Source organism: Athene noctua, chromosome 28 (genome assembly GCF_965140245.1).
Source record: "Athene noctua chromosome 28, bAthNoc1.hap1.1, whole genome shotgun sequence".
Taxonomy (NCBI): domain Eukaryota; kingdom Metazoa; phylum Chordata; class Aves; order Strigiformes; family Strigidae; genus Athene; species Athene noctua.
In genome coordinates, this window is record NC_134064.1 from 5,699,921 (window position 1) to 5,722,427 (window position 22,507).

General features: G+C 45.4%; 1 protein-coding gene across 4 annotated transcripts in view; it reads left to right on the top strand.

The window, feature by feature from the left end:
• The window catches only part of UNC5D (unc-5 netrin receptor D), a 151,141-nt gene that overhangs the window by 101,918 nt on the left and 26,716 nt on the right, over window positions 1–22,507 (top strand). For 2 of the 4 annotated variants that reach the window (XM_074928396.1, XM_074928399.1), the window contains exons 5-8: window positions 6,483–6,663; window positions 7,437–7,604; window positions 8,874–9,038; window positions 21,585–21,770. In XM_074928396.1, the coding sequence (XP_074784497.1) occupies window positions 6,483–6,663; window positions 7,437–7,604; window positions 8,874–9,038; window positions 21,585–21,770 (700 nt within the window). Of the gene's footprint in view, window positions 1–6,482; window positions 6,664–7,436; window positions 7,605–8,873; window positions 9,039–15,612; window positions 15,646–21,584; window positions 21,771–22,507 lie in introns of all 4 variants that reach the window. The other 2 variants (XM_074928397.1, XM_074928398.1) reach the window with 2 other exon arrangements.

Consider the following 22,507-nt stretch of genomic DNA (forward strand, 5'->3'; position numbering starts at 1 on the left):
GAGACCTACATCAGTGATAAGTAGAACTTTTTCTAGCCAGAGGCCTGGCCTGAGTAGGATGGGGGGGGGATATCCATAAAACCTAACGTGAGCCGAGCGATGCAGCCTCCCTGGGCTTGCTCTGGAGAAAGCGTCAGAAGCCTGATACACCTGCTGATGTGGGGGAGAATCTACTGCAAACATTTTCTATGAAAAGAAGCTTTTTTTTTGTAGAAAAAAAGTCAGCTTCAAACATGTTTCCTTCTGCAGTTAAAAAGCTTTCAGCTAGAAATTAGGTATTCTGAGTTTTAGAAGTTCTCAGACTTTTTCTTCCTTCTTTTTTTAATGCAAAGTCAGGTTCTAGAGGGGGAAATAAGGTTGTTGTCTGGTTCTTTTGTATATATAACAGTGTTATTTTTGTTCTTGGGAAGCTAAGAGCTCAGGTAGAGATGCCTTCTGTATTATTTATACTGAATTAATTAAGTACCTCCATGGGAAACAGCAGAAATGGCATTGGAATCAACTTCAAGATCACATTCACTGTTCTGCGGGTGTCATCACAGCAGCGTAAGAAGAATGAAGATCCGAAGAGGTGTCTCTGAGACCTATTTTAAAGCCTTTGTGTCAGTTTGGATAGCTTGGTTCTGTCAGGTCACAATTTCATCTGTGAACTTTATTCCTCTCTATTGAAAGTTGCAGGGGAGGATTGTTTCATTAAAAGGCAGACGATGGGTATGTCAGGTGGGCCAAAGGACACACAAAAATGCACCTACATTCCAGATTATTTCTTGTTACATTTTCTTTAAATGGTCCACGCATGAAGACATCTGTCTCTCTTTTTTCCCTTTCTGCTGCCCAACACACTTTTTTTGTCCTCTGTATCACAGGAGTCTTTACGTTTAACATATATAGGTATTTTTAACAGCTTCACGCTAGAGTTGATTTTTGGATATTTGTTATCAGATACACAGTTCTGACCCTTGCGGAGTTAGAGCTAACGTTAGTAATGACAAGACAACGGGCACCTTCAGCTGCAGTAGGCAGATGCGCAGAGTAGGAGAAATCTGAGAATAAAGAAACTGGGAGGAAAAAAAAAAATGCTTGAGAAATACACGAGTCACTGACAAAATGTGGGGTTATGAAGCACTTCATCTCAAGTAGCCAAATACCTGAGAAGTATTTACCGTGGTTGTCGCTTGTAAACTTGGTGTTTGGTCCTGCTCCCCCGTGTCTGGTCTCTGCCTACTGCGAGGGAAGTGTGGGATACTGGGGAGCTGTGGTCAGTGTGGTTATCTGCAGTCTCGTGAGCGGCAACAGAGCTATTTATTCATTGCTTTCACCACCACACTGTCTAAACACTCGTCTGTTGTACTTACATTTAAAATATTAAGTGAATCCGGGACTGACAAAACAGTTTTATCCAAAAGATACAAATATTGGCTTATTCTCTAAGCACATAATGAATAGTGATCTTGGCTTAAAGGAAGGTTAAGGATGTGTTTGCTGCTTTCTCCATCTGAGAGGGAGAGAATATTTAAAATCTGTAAATTGACTCTGCTGTAAGGAACATCTGTGCTGCTGTAAGTCAGGTGTTGACCTTTCTCATCTTAAATCCTGAAGCGTTTATCTTGCATCGAGAAAGCAATTGATTCTCTCTTCAAGAGAAGCTGACATTCTAACTATATTATCTTTGATATATATGTACTCTGGTTATTGACCACATGAGAAAGTCAGACGTTGTATTTAAAGGGCAGAGCAGTATAATCTAAAATCAGGAGTACCAAGGTCTTTTGTCTCCTGACCTACAAAATTATCATCTGTGCCCACAAGAGCTCTGAGTTGTATTGTTCCTGTTGGGTATTAAATCTCTTTATAGTCTCAAACAAGATACGCTAGAAAGAATAGAAAATGCAGTCATGGACAGCCAGCTCTCGGGATGTTTAAATTGGATCGAGCAATTGATGAAGAATCTTGGTGCATCACATCAAGGCCTATAACCGATGTCTGACCTACTCGAATCTTCAAGGTTTAAATAATAAGTTCGGTATTAAAAGCAACCAAACAAGGAATTTCTGTTACTGGAAATAAGGATATTCTTTAGTCTTTGAGGAGGTTGAACATCTACATTGTCTCCCTCTCGAATCTGGCAAAGGAGGAGCAGTGCTTGGCCAGGAGACGGCTCTTTCCTCACCTGGAGCTAGCCAGCTGCTCTCCGTGAATCACCCAGGTGGTGGCTGTGTAAAAGCCTGTCAAGTGAAATAAAACGCTCCCAGCAGTGTTGCCATCTGTCACAAAGGCAGCTGAGAGCCCGGGGCATAACCTTCCGTTGGCACAGAAGCCACAACTGTAACCCGTAAAATGGGCAGAGCTGTGAGGGAGCTGCAGCCGCCTTTGCCGGCGCGTCCCTACAGCGGGTGGCTCAGCGCCGCCTCCCGCGTTATTCTCGCGGGCATCTGCGAGGCCCCAGCGAGGCTGAAGTTGTGGCAGCTGGAACGTGTCCGTGGTACCTGGGCGGGTACATCAGGCCCACGTGCAGACAGGACGGGTTTTGCCCCGACTGAGCGGGGTGGGGACCAGTCCCCTGCCAGCCCCGACAGCAGCGGGGTGTCTGCGATGTGACACCCACGGGCTCTTTGGTGTTGAGGACAGCAGACAAACACGGATGAGTCGGGATGAGCTTTATTTCTAAAGAAAAAGTGTTTGCTAACTCCCATCATAATCTACCTAGGATATGGGGTCTTTAACTGATTTGACTTTGACGTTGCTGTAAGCTGGTCTTTGATAATTGCTTCCTGTAATTGGAACAAATTTATGATTATGCTAATTTGTCTGCTGCCACCCAATCTGTAGGAGCTGAGTTAATCCATATCTGCCCCTGCATTTCTTTTGTAGATCATTACGTGATTAGCCTTTGTTAGAAACTGATGGGGGCATTTTAATTCTGAGCAGATTTTAATTTCGGGGGGAAAAAAAAATCAAATATCTTTATATAAACTTCTGGCATATTCTACGAGTTTTTAAATCTGGCTCGGAATAGAAACATTGAAGATCTTCAGACAGAAAAATTCTTAAAAAGAAACATATTCCATTGTGCTACAAGCAACAGGATGAACTCCACTGATGGGCTGGGCCTTCGGAACAACGTCCCGGTTGCAGGGGGGAGATGTTGTAGGTTTCTTTGTTGCCTTTATTTTACTTGGTTGTTTTGTATGTGTGCTGAGTTCTTCCAAAGGTTGCATCACTGCAAGTAACAACCATCTTCTGTCGTCGTGACTCCTTGAAATTTATCAATTTATCCCATAAGTTCATCTCTTAGTTCTCCATCTTTGAAAGCATTCGTCTGCTGAGGCAGAGGCAGTGAGAGTGCCTCAGCGAATCTCTGTTTCCTTCAAGGGAGGGGGAGGCTGGAAATAGAGATGGGTATTCACAGTGTCATCAAGCCTCCAGATAAGAAGCAAAAGGCAATGCGTGCCCCCACTTAGAAATCATCTTTTGATGGCGCATCTCTCAACACTTCGCTGTTTATGTTCTGTTTAATGTTCTCCCTTCACCGTCATCGGCATTCCTTTAAATGCTTTGCTTTAATGTAAATGTTTTTCATTCACCAAGCCTTGCGGTCCCAGACTCAGTAAACAAGGGATCAGTGTTGCACTCCCTCCTGGAAAGGTCTTCTACAGGCAAAACAGCCCCCAGTGCTGATGGAACAGCAGCGAGGCCTTGAACCCTCGGTGCCCCCATCACTGCCCTGCCAGAGCCCCTGACTTGATGAGAGTCAGACTGCAAAATTTATAAGTATACTTACGAAATAATGAACTCTAGCAATACTAGTCATGTTTGTCATTTCGTTGAACGTTGCTGTTTGGCATTACACTGCCCAGAGTGAGTTTGATTCTGACTGTGACCATTGAATTTCTGTCACTTGATTTATGCTAACGCTGCTGTTCCATGAGTTAAACTGCATTCCTAGGTTCTTTGCTGAAACCCCCTCCGATAACTAATATTAAAGTTAACTGCAGAAGGAAAACTGAGTAGTAAAAGGATTGCTTGATTGTTCCTCCTCTTACCCAGACCAAAGGGAAATGCGCTCCTAAACGAGAGACGAGAAGGGGAAGAGCTGAGCCTTGCTGGGAGGAGCAGGGCAGCGCCCGGCCGCCCGCGTCAGCCGCGTCCCTCAGCCCGGGGCTGGCTCCAGCCCTTCCCTCGGGCTGCCGAAGCCGCTGGGGATGTTCAGCTGGTGCCAAAGCGTGACTGTGTCCCCGAGGGACACAAATTCAGGGGGGGGAGGCCTTGGGGCAGAGTCCCCTCAGGAGCTCACCCTCCGGGAACGGGGCTGCCGTCGCTCGTGCGGGCGCGCGCTGCAGCAGGCAGAGTCGTGCGGTCACAAAACTCACCAACCTTTTGTGAAGGAGACTGTTTAATAAAATAAATTTTTTAAAAGGGTAAGATTTGAGGAGGAAAAACGTAACAGCGCTACGACAGCTTTATGAGAATGCAGAAATGGAGCTGTGTCCTGAATGCTTAATGTTGGCTTGGATGGGGCCGTTCTGTCCTTGGTACCATTTTGTTTGAGAAGAGGATGTAGAGCCAAAATCTTTTAACACCTTTTAGTATGAAAAGAGGAATGTACCGTGCTGAGGCACCCCCTCTCTCGACAAACGTGTAAAATAATCACCTGATGGAATTCTGCCGTCGCCGTGTAGGACACGGGTGCCCAGCCCTGGCGCGGGGACACGGGGACTCTGCCTGCCCCCGCCCCACCTGGCTGGTGCCTCGGGCAGGGGAACCTGCTCCCTGCCGTGAAGCCCAGTTGGCTTTGACCGTCAGCTTTTCCAGATTTGTTTATAAGCTGGAAAATCTACAAACTGCAGACCATCTGCGCAGAGCAGCGTGCTAATGGATGCCTGTAGCTAAGCAAATCTGTAAGCTCATTACCACAAAGTTCCAAGTTCTCCCCAAGTTCCTAAACGAGGTTATTCACCTGGACCGAGAGGAGAAGGGTGTTTGACCTCAGGGTCCAGCCCCACCTCCTTCAGCTCCAGAAAAGCGATTAAAATAATGTACATTTATCCAGTCCTTCAATAGAATCTGTTGATTCTGCTTCTATTTTTAATCTTTCACTTCTGTAACAGCAGCTTACCATGCCTTAACTCTTTCTTTTTTTAATGTTTCAAGTAGAGAAATGCCTTGCAGATAATTCCTGGCTCTACTCAGAGATACATTGGTTGGTGAATTAGAGAAGATGTATTGAAATACATTATACACAGCATTTCACGGTATTTATGTACCTTGACAACAAGCACTAATGGTCTCTGGTTTAAGAATGTTTATGTAAACTGAGGCTGTTACGATGACTTAGCTCTTCACTGTGTGTAATGTCAAGCGATTTCATCCTTCTGTCTGTTTCTCCCTCAAAAAAAAGTGCAATTTATAGTACTTATGTGTCATCTCAGTCTAATGCAAAGCTTAACTGATCATTCTCCAATTGTTTGAACACATAAAGCACCGTATGTCAAGGGGAGTATTTGAAAATATTTCTTACTTTCTCTTGGTTGAGATTTTCTTCCATTTTCTTTCAATAAAACCCAGCCTTGCTCAGTCATGCTGCCTTCCTCTAAGGTTTAGGAGGGGGGAGAAATAAAAAAAAGTGGCACTCATTAGCTGACTTTCACTTGGAGTGTTAATCTCCACTGGTCATGTCTCGGCTCCTTGAGTCAAAGGAAGCATTTCCCCATCAGATTAATGAGGTCGTTAGCCCAAGGCTTCAGGTGCCTTCATTTGGCTTTACAGGTTTACAGACTTTTCTCTGTTTTTTCATTCTCTTAGGGAAGGCAAAAGGGCTGCCCTAAATAGGATGATTATTGAATAAATGAACAGTTACAATAAAAACAAAATACGCAGTAGAGATTCAAGAACAAATATAGAGGAAATAACAAGATGCAATTATTTAAGAAAATGATTTCAGGTTCAAGACGGTGAAGAGAACCGGGAGGTAAATTAAATACATTCAATTATCCAGGTTTTTTTTATCATCACTTCTTGATTCCTTGGATTAAATCTTGCAGCCTCCTAACTACCTAATACCACAAGGAAAGGCATGGTCAACTGTTCTCCTCCTTTTTTTCCCCTACCCTCTTCTTCCTCATCTTTCTTTCCTTTTCTCCCAGTAGAACAAAACTATTTCCTTTATAATCCACACCCTTGCAACTCTGAACGAGCTCCTTACCGTTTTCTTTTTGTTCTTTTATTATTTGTTATTTTATTAAGCCCTAGCATTTCATTCGGTGTGCCTTTATTGACAAGCTCCAGCGTCTTCAGAATAGGAACAGGGTTTTTTTCTGAATTTGTGAATGTCTGCCTTTCTGGGAATCCCATCCTAGCTTCACTTTCAATGTTTATAATAAAGGTCACAATGACATTTATTAGTGAAATCATTGGAATAGAATTCTGCAGTTTTATCTTTTCTTTTCCTATTTCATGTTCTTCTCTGCTCCATCCCTCTGCAGGTGGAATGGCTGAAGAACGAGGAGCCCATAGACTCCAACCTGGATGAGAACATTGACACCAGAGCAGACCACAACCTCATCATTCGCCAGGCGCGTCTCTCTGACTCGGGGAACTACACCTGCATGGCTGCCAACATCGTTGCCAAGAGGAGGAGCATGTCTGCCACAGTCGTGGTCTATGGTCAGTGAGAACGTGATGCTTATGGAAAAACTCAGACGTGTGTGCTTTTATTGCTGGTACTTTATATTTTTAGCAGGCAGCGTGGTGGCTGAGCAGGAGGTTATGATGCGCCCGGGCGCTGTTGTGCAGGGCTGAGGTCCTGCTGCCCTTAGAGCCCTCACAGTTAGGAGGGGTTGGTTTGAGATGGATTCCCAGAAGTTACGTCAATAATAACAATCCTTGCTCCAGATATTGAGAAGATCCAGCCACATAAATAAGCCTTGCCTGTGTCCAGAGTCCCCAAAGCACGTGCCTGGGGAGGTACAGGACGGGCTGGGTTAACCAGAGCTGTGGGACCGTGGGTGTTCCAGCGAAGGACGAAAGAGCAGAATCATTCCTTTAGTGCCATCCCCTGTTGCTCTCCATTATTACTGCAGGTAACATGTTACTAGTGGAGGCAGAGCCTTCCAAACGCACCCTTTTTAAAATAAAGAAGTCTTGTTTATAATTTAAGCAAAGAGTATTTTACAAGAATGGAGGTGCCTGCTTCCCCCCCGCCCCAGGCTGATCAGCCACGGCTCTTCCTCCCGTATTACTCCGCCAAAACAAACACTTGTGTTCTCTGACACCGTGGCCTCTGCGTCGGTGTGTACTGCTGGGCAGCAATGCTCCCGCCTCAGCCTGGATCTTACCTGTGCAAGGAGAAAGCAAAATTCTGCCTTGGAATGGAGCGATGGGAGCAGCTCCGTGCTCCGGAGTCCCAGCTGCCCGAGTGCGGTGTTTGTGTCTTGCAGTGAACGGCGGGTGGTCATCCTGGACCGAGTGGTCGAGCTGCAACGCGCGCTGCGGCCGGGGCTGGCAGAAGCGATCGCGGACCTGCACCAACCCCGCCCCGCTCAACGGAGGTGCCTTTTGCGAAGGGATGTCCGTGCAGAAAATCACCTGCACCTCCCTTTGCCCGGGTGAGACACGCAGTTTGCTGAGGAGTAACCGTGGGTGACACGTGTGCGGGAGGGCTCCTTCAGTCGGAAGCGCCAGGCAGACAGCGGGGCTTTGACGTGCCCACTGAGGTCGGACAGGGAATTGGAAAGATTGCATCCTTGTGCAGCTCAGGGCCTCGTGTGGGGTCAGAGCAGTAGCCACGAGCACCTGCAGCCTGATCTGCCAGGTCTGTCAGTGCTTTAACTTGCACTGAAGCTGAAATAATAACAAAACACCAACTGGTTCAGTGTGAGAAATCAGGTGAGTGGGTGGGGGTATAGGGAAAGGGGAGGTGACATTAGTGACACCAGGAAAAGAAACACAGAAACATAAGCTGAGAACGTCACTAAAAAGTATTATTTAGCTTTCAAGTTTATTAACCTCTTGAAATTGAGCTTATGCTCTACACAGAGAATGGTGTCGCATCCCCGAACATTGTATGTTTCCTCAGTTGTTCCCCCAAAACCTCCCTCACCTGGTTTTGGAATTGGCGTTGCACAGAAGGAAGGTCAGCAGGGTTGTGTGCACGTGTGCGCGTTACGAGACTCATGGGCGCAGCGTAACTGGTCTGGATTCTGGCAAATCTCTTTTCTGACTTTTAGAAGTTTTTTGATTGAACGTGTCCTGAACTGGGGTTTAAAGAACTTAATATTATTTATATATGTCTCTGTGTGTTCATCTGACTGTTCTTCAATCTGATTTATGCATGAAAAAGAAAGGGAACTGTGGAAGCCCTTCTCATTTGGGAGAGGGTCAGAGACAGCTACAAATCAGTCGGCAAAGCAACATATTGATCCATTGTCTTGCTCAGGGCATTAGCCAGAAGTCTACAAGGCCAGCGATGCTCTTTCTGTAAATGTCAGCAGCATTTCTCTGGTAGGATAATGTGCGGCCTCCCTACGTCAGCCTGTTTTAAGGTAGAATTTGTATGGAAACATTAGAAGCTAATAGCTAGGTGGCAAAGAAAACGTTTCCTCCCGCGGTTTTAATTGACTGTATTTGCAGAACGTTACGTACTGGTGCTATTTAAAAACCTTCCACACTGCACACTTGAGGTGGTACATTCTAATGCTGGATTTTAACTTCACGTCTGATAAAACTACGTTGATTTCTCCTGAGAATTATGCTTGTTTTACTTGCTGTGACCTGAGGAGATGAAACAAGCGTTCCGGGGCGGGGGGGGGATCTCCTGACCGCGCCGGTGCGACGCGCAGCGGTGACGTTGGTTTTTTTCCTTCCTCCCCGTTCAGTGGATGGAAACTGGGAGGTGTGGAGCGAGTGGTCTGTGTGCAGCCCCGAGTGCGAGCACCTGCGAGTGCGGGAATGTATCGCGCCGCCTCCGAGAAACGGAGGGAAGTACTGCGAGGGCTTGAGCCAGGAGTCAGAGAACTGCACCGAAGGCCTTTGCATCCAGGGTGAGTCGCAGCGGGCACGGAACTGGATTTAGGGGGGGTGGCCTGAAAACGGGCTCTGTGACCCGGGGGTGTCGCGTAGCTCCCACACCACCTGTCAGTAGAACTCTGGGGGCTGAAACTCGACTGAGAAAAACGAGATTGTTTCTAGAGGGCTGCCTAGGTCAAGTTTGAAATCCACAGTGCTTTCAAGTCACTGGATTTGTGCAGCACGTTCTTCACCTATTAATTATCAGATGATTCTAAAAATCCAAAATAAAGGGTTTTTTTGCGATGTGCAATATGACTACACCTGCTACAACGTGTTCCACAGAATGTACTACTTGGCCTTCTACCCTCTGAGTAATTTGGCAAAGCACCAACATGAATGCTCTTGGTGCAAGAGCTGTTTAAGGTCAAGGTTTCCTCCATTTGTTGCCTTTAACACAGAAGTTAAATAAAGGCAAATCGTCTCCATGGTGAGTTCCCTGCGAAAGGATTTGCCCTTCATAAATGTCTGGAAAGCATCTGGCGTTTGGTAGTTGCTACTGTCAACAAACAACTAAGAGCCAAGAAAATGAGCCCCGCAGCTGGAGAGTTGCAGAGCACCCGGGGCAGCTGCCCAGTCTCAAAGCAAAGGGGACAGTCACAGGTTCATTCCTACACTGTCACTGTTCCCTGCCCACGGATGGTACCGTCCCCTCATCGCGTTCTAGCACTGAAATGGCAGCCGTGGGAGCAATCAGGAATGCTGGGGCTGAGAGATCTGAAGGGAAATAAAAGGTGGCCCGATCCGGGTCAGGAAAACCCTTGACAACACTGTGAGGTGGTAATGAGGAAGGAAAGAATATCCCTTCGTTTTGTGTAGTTCCCTGGCCGTCCTGTGCGTCATTTCCACGCTGCGCTTACGCCTCGGAGGCAGCAGAGGAACAAATTCAGTCTTACACTTATTTTGGTAGTCTGGAAGGAGCACGTGGCCTGGGGAAGAGCCCTGAGAGTCATGATGCACATTTTATTTGATGGTGATGGCTTCATTCCGTGGGGAAAATCACCAAAACTCCGTGAGTCCTTGTAGCAGGGATGGTTTCAGGTACAGACTGGGCCTCCGAGCACTGTTGTACCAACACTGAGGTGTTGCGTCACGTGGGCTTTTGCTGGTGGCTTCTCCAGCTGTTAATGCCCCTTCCTCAGCCCCTCTCCCCGGGGAGTTCACCCGGAGCCGGCGTGCAGGCGGGCTGCGGAGCGTCCCTGCCGCTCTGCGGTGGTGAGTGACGGCTGTAGCGTCAGCGCGAGTCCTCGTGTCGCGGAGAGCAGAGGGCTGGGGCTGGCATCGCCCGCTCTCTGTTGAGGCTCTTGCTGATGCCGCTGCCTCTGGGGGTGCGTTTTCAGGAGCTATTCTTGGCTAAACCCTCTGAAGCTTTTTGGGTGAACAGAGGTTTCACATACTGCGAGGTGTTACTGCGCAGAGAGGAAAAGGGGCTCCGTGTCTGGAGTTCTGTTCACAGACACGTTACCGGTGCCATGGTGCAATGGTTTGTTTGTTGTTTTTTTTTTTTTAATTTTTTTTTTTACATGTGCCCGTGTTCCTTAGAACAAGACTTGGTTTTCATAGGAAGAAATATAAAATCCTTCTTGTAAAATTGTCAGGGTTGAACTCTTTACACCCTGGTGCATTCCTTCAGCGTTCCCTGCCGTTACTGCAAACGTGCTTCGTTAGTCACTGCTCTCTCTCCGCAAGCACCCCCCGCCCCCAGTTCGGGTGACCAGTGCTGGACTCGGAACAAGGCATCCGGGATCTAAACGGTGCAGCTTCAGCCAGACCCTCGTGTCCAAGTTCCTTCAGTGGAGAGAGGTGGGAGTGGGATGCCAGCTGCTCCGAACCCTCCCCGTGATCCCGGAGGGGGTATGAGGCAGGGGAGGGGTTGGCTGCTGGCAGCACATACAAGTGTCGTAGTTTTGGCTGTGGCAGATAGAGGAGAGATTGCCCTCTGAAAGGTCCTGCAGAGAAACTTCACCAGGAGTTGAAAGCAAAAAACTTAAGACTGTAGGGAGCCAGTTGCCAATTCACCTTCTTTCTCTGAAAACAAAGTTTAAAAAAAAAAAAAAAGCAAGGACGAAAAAAAAAAAAAAAAGACTCCCCATGACAGCCATATCACTGATTAGAGAGATGCGTACGGTGCAGCCAGAGTATTTTATTTACCACCAAATTATTTGACAGATGGGCTATTGGAATAGTTACAACACGGCAACTAACTTAATTTTAGTAATTACCTGAATTTTTTATTACTATTTGTTGTTGTTGTCTGTCATATACTTTGTATGAAAACAAGCTCTTTGGATTGGGTCCTCTCCTTCTGCTTTATGTTTGTACAGCCACCGGTGCAAAGAATATTATTATTAATGAACCCCTAACTTACCTGACTAATGGCCCGGCAGTAAAAAAAAAAATAAATAAAATACCCCAACAACTTGAAATTAATTGAACTAGCGTAGGATTTCATCATTGCCTTTCCAGAAGAGTTTTAATTTTTCTTTGCCGTGATTTAGAATCATTTATAGACGCAGTTTTGAGAGAATGTAACTATTTTGCACAAGCATGTGCAAACAGAAGTGAACGGTGTATGTCTGAGAACAAATGTCCAGAATGGCAGAAGTTTTCTCTGAGAAGCAAATCGCTTTCTATACATGGGACTTAAAGTGTTCTTAATAGACTTCCAGTGTTCTTAATATGCAATATATGAAGAACTTGCCTTCTTTAAAATAAAAAAAAAAAATATGGATCATTATGGGTGAAAAGATACAAAAAGCATTTTTTAAAATATGAGTAAATTCTGTGCAGATTTAATCAACTTAGTTGTCAGCTGCGAATCACAAAGTTTGTGAAATATAACTTCCGTGTTGAAAATGAACTGTCAAACTCATTTTGCAAAGTATAAGTGGCATAAGTAATAAAACCCAAATTTTATGATTGAAATGAAAAGCCATTTAAAATCCGAGCCTGCTAGGGATGCGTATGTTGACATCAAAGCAACACTACTTAAAATTAACAAAATTAAATTCTCAGTTTACGCTGAGTATCGGAGGGGGGGTGGGGGGAAACCTGCTGCTGGATTTTCCGTGCAGAAATCTCCGTGGGTAAAGAATTTCTGTTCCTCTTACAAGGTGAGATGGGAGTTAGGGGAACTGTGAACTAACACCACCACTCTAAAATTAATGCAGAGACGACTAAAATGGAAGATTTCTCTCTACCTAGTAGATCTCTCACCTAGTATTGGGATCAGAAGCTGATCTCCAGGTATTAAGTGGCAAAAAAAAATAATCTGCAGCAGAATCTGTTGTCAGCGTCGCCCTCGCCGTGGCACTGGGTGCAGGAGGAGCCGGGCTGATCGGTGCTGGGGAGCGAGTCCAGCCCCGGCCCACACGGGTGGGTTTGGGGTGAGCTGGTGTGTCCCTGCTGTCCCACACGGGTGGGTTTGGGTGAGCTGGTGTGTCCCTGCTGTCCCACACGGGTGGGTTTGGGTGAGCTGGTGTGTCCCTGCTGTCCCACACGGGTGGGTTTGGGTGAGCTGGTGTGTCCCTGCTGTCCCACACGGGTGGGTTTGGGTGAGCTGGTGTGACCCTGCTGTCCCACACGGGTGGGTTTGGGTGAGCTGGTGTGTCCCTGCTGTCCCACACGGGTGGGTTTGGTTGAGCTGGTGTGACCCTGCTGTCCCACACGGGTGGGTTTGGGTGAGCTGGTGTGACCCTGCTGTCCCACACGGGTGGGTTTGGGTCAGCTGGTGTGTCCCTGCTGTCCCACACGGGTGGGTTTGGGGTGAGCTGGTGTGTCCCTGCTGTCCCACACGGGTGGGTTTGGGTAACCTGGTCTGTCGCTTCTGCGGGGAGCACGGGCTGGCTCTGAACTCCCCCACACCCCAGTGCTGAGTGTCCCTCGTTCCTTCCGTCTCGGAGTGTGGTACTCTTGCTCCTTTATGGGTCATGCTCTATGTATGTACTTGTGTCAGATTATTTTTAGGACAGTAATTGCTTTCCCAGCTAATAGGAATTGATGCAATTACCCTATTTTTTAAAGATCTTTTTCCCCTGTTCATCTTCCAATACGTGCCTTTTCTGCTTTGCTTTTCATCCCGCGGGGAATTGTGAAGGAAATGCAGTACTGTGCTACAGAAAACTAATCTCTTCGAGGTTATTTATCAGGCACAACTTGTTAACTTTGTTCCTTTCGTGAGGCAAAAATAGAAATGAAACATTTCTTTGGTTAACAAATAAGAACTCAAATGAAAGTAAGGGGGAGAACATGCCGGGAAAGCACAGACCTGATTCCAAACTGACAGAAAAAAAAATACTAATCTGTAGCCTGAATTTCCAAATTTGGAGTCAGTGAATGCAATGGTGATAAACCGGGGTCTACTCTCCGTTTCTTATGGAGTCCCTGACAGGAGCATTGGGAATATCACGGGGATGACACCTTCATCCACAGGAACATCCTCTTCCTCACTTGGGTTTCTTGTTTCTGGATTGATCCAGGATAGTCCAGTCCCTCACTGAGGAGCAACTGAAGGTGCTTTTCTTTCAGGGCGTTTCGTCCAGGACTTGTAACAGCTGAATAGATACAAACTGATATGCAGAAGAAAGGCAGAATTATTTTGGGGTTTGATATGTGTGAAAGATTGATTGCCAGGCCTGCCCGGTTGGGAGAGGAACAGAGCTTGCCTCCATCTGAATGCAGAGGTCGCTTTCCCTCAAGATGGTCCAAATAAATTCCTGGTTTCTTGCTGTTTTCTTTTGTTGTTTACTTCCTAGCAGCCTTCTTGACAGTATACTTTTCCATGGTGGATTTCTCTCTGTCTTGCAGAGGTGAAAGCTTTTTCTTTGCTTACAAAAAGAGAGGGTTTGTAGAGTTTTTTTGGTTTACTTTTATCTATCTGCTTTAAAGTTATTTTTTTTACAACTTCAAATGCTATTGATTTCTTTTCCCAGTGCCCAAAAAAAGAAAGAAACAAGCAGGCCATAAGCAGATGAACTACAAACATGTTTTTACTAATGCATCATAAATCACAAATAATTTTGTTTTCCATTTTTCAACCAACCGTGATACTGAATATTGCCAAGAGGCTTCTGGGTCGAGCAATCTCACCAGTTTGTGGCAAACTCGTTTCAATTCCATTGCGGTTTTCTGTAGCTAGCACTGTGTCAGCAGCAGGGAGCCGTTTCCATTGCAGAGCTCCAGTCTGACACTATTCATTTGGTGTTTACGTCTTTCATCTCCTAGCAAAAATAAAAACAACTTAAAGAAGGAAAGAAACCAACACGCCCAGCTTTTTGGCAAAGCCAAAGCCCAAGAATCTTTTGGGTTAAGTATTATTAAACAGAACGTTTTCACAAATAGTAAAAATAATAGAAGGTGCCTCATGGTCCGTTGTCACAGAGCAAAACCTCTCGTCCCCTGGTCAGTTTCTGTCCCCACGGCCGCACCCCGGGCTCCGTCGCCGACGCGCTCACAGTGACTCTGCGGCGAACCCACCCCTAGAGGTGGCCGGCGCCGGGTCCTTCGTTCAGAAAGAAATCCAAACAACAAATTGGTGCACAGCTCAGGCAGTTACCACGCAAAGTGCCCACAACATGGATAGAGCCTTGCCTGCTTGAGGACTTCTGTCCCGCCTTAGATCAGTCTCATTCCGCTGAACTGCTCGCCCGCGGCACCTCTCGTGGCGAGGAGTAAGTGATCGGCGTGTCCTGGTGTTTCTGCACGGAACCTCCCAAGAAAAGGTACAGGGAAAGGCGCCTAAGTCAGGCGGGGTGCCCGGGAAGCTGGGGGGCTGTACTGAGTGGTGCAGGGGGGCAGCCTCCAGCCAGCCCCGGCCCCCCGAGGTGGTGAGCGGGGTCCTGGGGCTGCGGGCGCGTCCCCTGCGGCCTGTTGCGCCGGGACTGGCCGGCCCGGGGGGTCGCTGGGTGCTGTGGTGTGGGTGCTGTGCCAGCCCCAGCCCGCTCCCGTGCTGCAGGTGCCGGGCTGTGCCAGGGGACGCGCGCTCGGTCCGAGGGAGAGCGCGGAGACGCGACTGTGTGAGCCTGCCCTGTACCGGCCCGTGGGTGGTGGGACGCTGCTTCTGTGTGTCCTTCATAGACACTGTAGATGTCATACCGGTGTATATTTGGAAACATAAATGTGACTGTGTTGTACAATTTTATATTTTATAAATTACTTTTTAAAATGTCCATCACTAACCTTTCCGTATAACAAACACACAAAGAAATAACCAGTTCTTAACCAACTTGCTTTGCAAGCGATCCGCTTCAGAGTGTCCAACTTCCTCATTGCTGAGATGTAGAATATTCTGAATAAAAGCATCCAATAAAGCTAACAAATACTTGAATTAACCAAGTGAGAAATTACTGCAAAGAAACATCTTGAAAGAGATTTAGGGGGAAAAAAAAAAAAAGAAGAGAAAAATATGGACAGCATAAAATATTCATACTGTCAGCAAACAAGCAGAAAATGTTTCATTTATAGAGCTAGACAGAAGCGATATAGGAAATAGATATGCTCCATGTAAATTTATTAAGTGCAACTTTCTCTCTCTCTCTCTCTCTCTCTCAGATAAAAAACCTCTTCATGAAATAAAATCCCAAAGTAAGTTATTTTTTTTTTTTTCTCTTGTAAATATGATTTTTCTCATCTTCTCTGCCATTCTGTTTTATTTGTTTAGGAGCTAAATAAAACTGAAGGTTATATGAAAGGCTTTCACATCTGAAAGCATCTTCTTAGCAACTTTGTGATCATAGATTTTAGACTAAAAATCGAAAAGCGACCGTTCTTGAGTAATTTGTGTCTGACTGGGAGCGCTTTCTACAGGCATGCTTATCTGGAAATTGATCTCTTGAGGACTTGTAATTAGAAAAAAAGGAATTAATACAGGAGTTTGGCTTTCTTGGGTCAAATCTGGTTCCGCTGCTGGCTCTGTCTGATCTCGTGCGGCTCCCGTCGGCCTTCATTTATCAACTGGTAAAGGGTGTTTATGTGCTTTACACTGTAAAGAGGATGTAAATGTCATTTATATCCTGCTTGGGGAGGCTTCTACCCTGCACTCTTCGTTCCTTAGTCTTAGGCTGCTTTCAGTGGAATTCTAGTTTAGAGGAACACATTTGGAGTGAATTGCCTAACTGAAAGATTTTGTTAAGGAAAAGAAAAAAGACAATTTCATCAAAGCCACAATTTCTGTGAGGCCTGTCTGCTTTAAAGCAGACACATTGCTGCTTCTTTCATAGACCATACACAAAATTTTGAGAATTTCTGACGGCTTCATTTTCAAAAAATTGTCTTTGAATTTTGACAGATTCATAAAACACATTTTTGGCTTAATTCATTTGAAGGACTTAAAACAAGAATCCACCTGTACTGAGAAGTTACACGTGCAACTGCTTAGATCTTCTTTGAAGACAGATTCTTCTATTATACGTTATAAAATATGCAGGTTTTAAGTCTGGACATTCCTCCAGGATATGGAGGCGTAGGGTGATCAGATGATTTGAAATTTTATGGCACTTGGGCCCCAAAACATGAGGGAGACATTTGGAAATCCTAACCCGAGCTGTATCTCCTTGGAGCTCATGTGCTGGAGGACTGCTGTGTCAAAATACGCTGCAGAAAAATTTCTTGCTGGCTTGAACGAAGCCTGTTTGGTTCTCAGGTCCCAGAGTACTCCTCAGTCTGATAAACCAAGAGTTTTAAAGGATCTGGTCAAGTCCAAATCCATGTAATCCACTGGCAACTTTATAACTATTTATAAAGGAACGTAACTAAATGGCAGCAAAAATGTGATACGAAAAAAATAGTCATTATAGAGGAGCACAGTTACTGTCCAAGATGGCCACAGCCACGGTGAGTGAAGGTGTTTGGCTGTTGAAAAGCTGTTTTGAACACGGTGTAGGGTGCACGACCCACCCGGCTTCACCAGGAAACCGCTCCGAAGAGGCAGAAACCTTGCACTGAGAATATTTCTCCTTCACGTTTCCAGTTCTCGGGTATTTCTAGGGATACCCAAAATCAAGTTTAGATAGCTCAGAAACGTGCTGTGCTTGCCTTTGGCTGCTTAATGGGTTTTAATTTTGTCGTCTTGTTGTCTCGCTGGACTCATCTCCTAATTGGTCACGTAGAGCTGGTCTGTGTCATAACGTAGCTCAGGCAGTCGGTACGTTTCTGCTCCTGTACCTGTGCAGTTCCCATTTAATTAGGGAATCTGGAAAGAACATCAGTCAAATCGCTTTATTTTCTGATTTATTAAAAAAGTAACTTTAATAGAATTGATTTTAGCATAGAAGATACTTGGGAGAATTAAAGGGTTTCTTTATAGCTGTGGGGTTAGAAACACATAACACAGCTTGTTGCTGTTCAGCCAAACAGGAACGTAGTTTAAGACTGCATGGATCATCATTGATGCAAAATCAAAGTCAATTATGAAGATAATTGAGAAACAACCTGTTCTACTAAATAACCTCTTCCGTGGTTCTTGATCCCTCTTCTCGAAGACTGGCTCTACGAAGAAAGAGACTCCGGGTTGCTAAGGGGTACCAGAGTGAGTGACAGAAAACTGGGGGAGGATGGGGAGCAGGAAAAATCTTCCCAATCTCTTGGCAAACGAATGGGAGATGGGGGGAGACGTGCGCCCCACACAGCTCCTGGAAAGCACTTATTGTAAATGAGATAATTTAATCAATTACGTTTCTAATGTACTAAACCAAATGTTTCATTTTCTGCTCCTGCACATCTTAAATTATCTTCAGGTGCTTTATGAAACTTAATCATAGTTAATAGAAACTTCATTACCGCCAAATGTGCTTTCAATAAATGTTGTGTAACAGTGTCAGGAGGTGAAGTATAGGCGACAATTATCACAATCGTGCATCCTGCAACTGGAATGGATCAAACCCGGAGTGCTCTACCAGAGCCCCTGCCTCCTCTAGGCTGGGAGGATGCAGTTCATTAAATAGTAATTGGTTGACTAGAAATGGTTTTCTTTTTTAGTGTGTTTGTTTCTCACTTTGTTCCCTTCTGGGAAAAAATAAAAGAAGAAAATTACCGCGTTGCCCAAATTTGCCACGCTTTTTTCTTTTAGTCTCTTATGAAATGAATTACCCGTAAGAAAGACAGAAAGGAGAAGAGATTAAAATCACTTTAAAAAAACAGTATTTGTTTTTTTTTTTTAAAAAAAAAAAACAAAAAAACACCACAAAAAACCAAAACTAACATCCTAAATCAATTTAAAAGTTCCTTTTCTTAAGCAGGTCTATTCCATAGGAACAATTCAAAGGAACAGCACATCCCTCTTGTTTTACTCTCTGAAGATAAAGCTATTTACAGCTCTACCAAACTCTGAGAGGGGCTGTCCTTTTCCTCTGAACTCGGTGTGGTTTAGTTACTTGGGGTTTGTGGGTGGGGTTTTTGCCTTGCAATGAGTCGTTCTGGGAAGACCTGAATGACTCTTCCAGGTCTTCTATGAAACAGAACAACGACCATTTTATTAAAGATAAGGAAATCCAGAAAGAATAACTCTGAGAGTTTTTAATCATAAAAGATATAGAAAAGTGTCGAATTCAAGTTTTAAGGATACTTATAAACGTTCACTGGAAACAAAATCCTCTCTCCAGAAAAATTTTGCTTGAGACGAACTGTTCTCATTTTTTAAAATTCTGTATTCTCATCTTTAACCTCTGTCCAACAATCTTGTGCGGTTCTAAAAGACTCAAATTATCTGACATCTGAATTGATTGAAAAGAAGGAGCTAAACTCTTTAAGTAGCTTTAGAGTATAAATTACAATCACTCACAAGTGAGAACTTGAGGTGTGTTTTAGATTCTGGTTTTGATGGTGAAAGATCAAATCCTGTATTTGCTACCTGTTGCCATTATGGTGGCAGTAATTTTTTACAGATGGGTTATTTCTGCATGTTTCAGACTTTATAATTTATTATCCCAGAAGGTAGAAGAGGTAACTCAAATTTTCAGCACTCTTCTGTTTTAAAGGAGTGATCAAAATTGAGGACATAAAGGTGCTTTATGTGCGGTACCCACCAGCTCACTGGGGTTCTCTGGGAAGGCAAAGAACCCACTTGCTGTCAGGTTTCTTCCACCACTGGAGATATTTAGCATTCCCTCTCTTGGCTAATTCCTTGCGCTAATTAACCACCAAAATTAAGTCAACAGTAGAGTTTCACAATTAATTCCTTGTTACAACAAAATAGCTCAGGAGTCGAAAATTGGAAGAAATAGAAATGTAATTAATTCCTGTACTCTTCTTTCTGCACTTGCTCCGAGAGGATAAAATAGAGGCAAACCCCGACGTGATGGAGGCACTGGGTGAGGGTTGGGGCTCTCGGATTGACGGGGGATATGTCCAGAGTCTGCCTTTGTGACTGTCTGTCTGCATTTACTTTTTCCATCTGGGGTAAGGATATGGGGCGTCTCCTGCTGTTAGTCCCAGACATTCACGTTGTCAGCTCACGGCTCACTCTCTGAAATTCTGAACTTCGAACTGAAAAATGCTCAAAATTCTCTTGACGACGTTATTCAAGGGGGCATCTCATGGAAAAACGGGGGAAAAAAAGGCCTCAGGAAAAATCCTTTTCTCTGGTAACTTATTTAGTAGAACTGCGTGGCAACTGTAGTGCTGTAAGAAGCTGGATAACAGTTTCAAGTTCATTTAGTTGTGATTACTCGTGACATGCCACTTCTGAAAGCTGATACTTGCATGGAAATTTTGTGATTTTTTTTTTTTTTTTTCTTTTTTTTGTTTTTTTTTCTCCTTCTCAGCAAGTTCTAAATGTGTTAAAGCCAGAAACCTTTTTCACTATGAGGTTATTTGAAAATTCAGCAGAATTTTTGCAGAAGTGTTTTCTGGCTAATTAGCAGTCCTAGTAAAACTGATTTCAAAACATTGATTTGGGGTTGAACGGGATGTTGGAATCTTGTCTTTGGGGTTGACTGGGAACAGTTTGAGAATGGGGGAGTGTTTCCTGTTAAGGATGTTTGAGTCCATTTATTTTACTCATGATTCAACTGCCCAGCTGAGGAGCCCGTTGCATGGCCCCCCTCCCTGACCCCCCGGGTGCTCCAGCCCGTTGGGGAGCGGGTGGCTCCGGGCACCTGGTGGCACCTTCCCAAGTGTCCCCTGCTCCCGGGGTAGCTCCCGGGCTGCACTGACAGGGGACACTGCCAAGCCACGGAAACTGGCTTTGCTCTGCTGCCTATAGGTTCTCATTTCCTTCATCTCAGTGGTTGGAAGTTTCGTGTTCATTTTAAAAATTCAGCTCCAACAGTTATCTGATTTTCTGCAGGAAAACACATGCACAACAGGAGCCTCCTCCCAAATACTAATTAAGTAATTACAGTAATTGGCCATTTATTAAATGCTGAATTTAACTTCCTACCCTATTTCTGTACATTTATTTACTGATACTGAATAGCCTGGATTTCCTAGTTATTTTGTCACTGTCATTTGTTATGAGTAAGTGCACTCTCTGTACCAAGGGCTTCTCACTTGACAGCAGAAGCGCCGCACAGTAGGATCACAGATGATGTAGAGGGTGAATTCATGATTCTCTCTTCTCTAAACTGGAGTTTGGCATTAAGGGAACTATCTAAGGACCCACTAAGTGTACTTGCCAAGTAATTTAATTTCATGGTACGTGGTCCCAGATCCCAGAAGATGTAGAATAGCGGGACTGGATAATTCAATTACATAATATTGCAGATTTCATTTGGATTTGTTCTTTCAAAGCAGCAAATTCTTTTTTCTCCACCGTAAAAGTTTGAAGTCTTAAAAAACTTGGTTGTAAGCTTAGTGCATGGGTGCGATCATGGGGAAGGTTCAGTTTCCAACCTGTTTTTGAAGACTGAAGGTGCTTGCAGGACTCCGAGGAGATACGGGGGATCTCCTCGGCCGCGCTGAGCTGTGGGAGCACCGACTGTTCCCTCTTAGACTAAAGCTCACGCAGGAAATAGAGAGGGGGAAGGGGAAAGCTTCACTAAGATTTTTCAGAGGATTCACAGCCTCCTGGATTAGCTCCAGAATTCAAACCTAAAACTTCCATGTCCCTGGAAGCTGACAGTAGATGAGAGTCCTGCTGGGAGCTCGAGCAGCCCTCCCGAGCTGTGGTTGTTCCGGGCCCTGCCTTTAAAGTTGTATTACCACACCCTAATGGTCCCCACTGGGCTGGAACGGGGAGCTGTGGTGGCCCCCAGCGAGGAGCCCAGGCTGGCAGCCGGTGCTGGTGAGGGGCCCCTTGGACGGGACTTTGGGCAACCTGGGCTAGTGGGGGGTGTCCCTGCCCGGGGCAGGGGGTGGGACTGGGTGGGCTCTAAGGCCCCTTCCAACCCAAACCCATCTGGGATTCGATGGAATTTGCTCCTGCTGTTTTCCAGGATGGTGGTTTCCAGCGTTCCACTGGGCTCCGCTGCGCGGCTCCACGTCCACGTGTCTGTGGCCTCGCGCTCTGCCCTTCGCTCACAGCCCCAGCACACTCACAACGTTCTCGGGAGCGTCGCTGACTTGGCAGCTGGTTTTTCTCCTTTCAGATATCGAGACTGCCAGTGACATCGCCCTCTACTCCGGCCTGGGAGCAGCAGTCATTGCTGTGGCTGTGCTGGTGGTTGGCGTCACCCTGTACAGACGGAGTCAGAGTGAGTACGGCGTGGATGTGATTGATTCATCTGCACTGACAGGAGGCTTCCAGACATTTAATTTTAAAACAGTCAGACAAGGTTAGTGGTGTGATTTCATTTTCTTCTCTCCAGAGCTCCTACTGCAAAGAGATGCTGAGCTCGTGTTGAGGGACTGGCTGTGGGAGGGCACTCGGCTCCGCTGAGAGCTGAACGCTGCAGCGCCGGGCGCAGGGGCTGGTGGTCGGAACCGTCTCTGCTGCTGCTCGGTGCTGGCAACTTGGACAAGTGCATCATCTTCCTTGACACTCTCAGTGCTCCAGAAATACTGTCACTGGCTTCTACACTGACATTGGTGACTTAGAAAAAAGCCCAAACAAACCCAAACAAAGAAACCAAATCGAAACAAACCCAGAAAGCACGTCTGTAGATCCTGTTCACTTACAGATCTTCTATTTTGTTTACTCCACTAAAAGTGGTTAGTTTTTTACTGTTAGGTAATTTGAGAAACTCAACTTTAAGTATTTTTATAAGCTGCTGTTAGCATGCGGACATCCTCATTCTGAGGTCTGTGGGAAATACATGTGTGTAAACATGTATTGATTTCACCGAAACAAACAAAACCCAAAAAAACTTTAGAAAAGCCACCAGTACAGTAAAATATGGAAGAAATATTTATTTTCACTGAAAGCAGCACTCAGATGTTTCCTGGAATATTATTTCCTTCGGACAGAGAGGTGGGGAGGAATACAAATGGTGATTACTTTAAAATAACCGCTTTCTTTAACTCTGTGCTGACATTCAGTAGGAGACCTGCCTGACTGTGGGTGGGTGGTTGT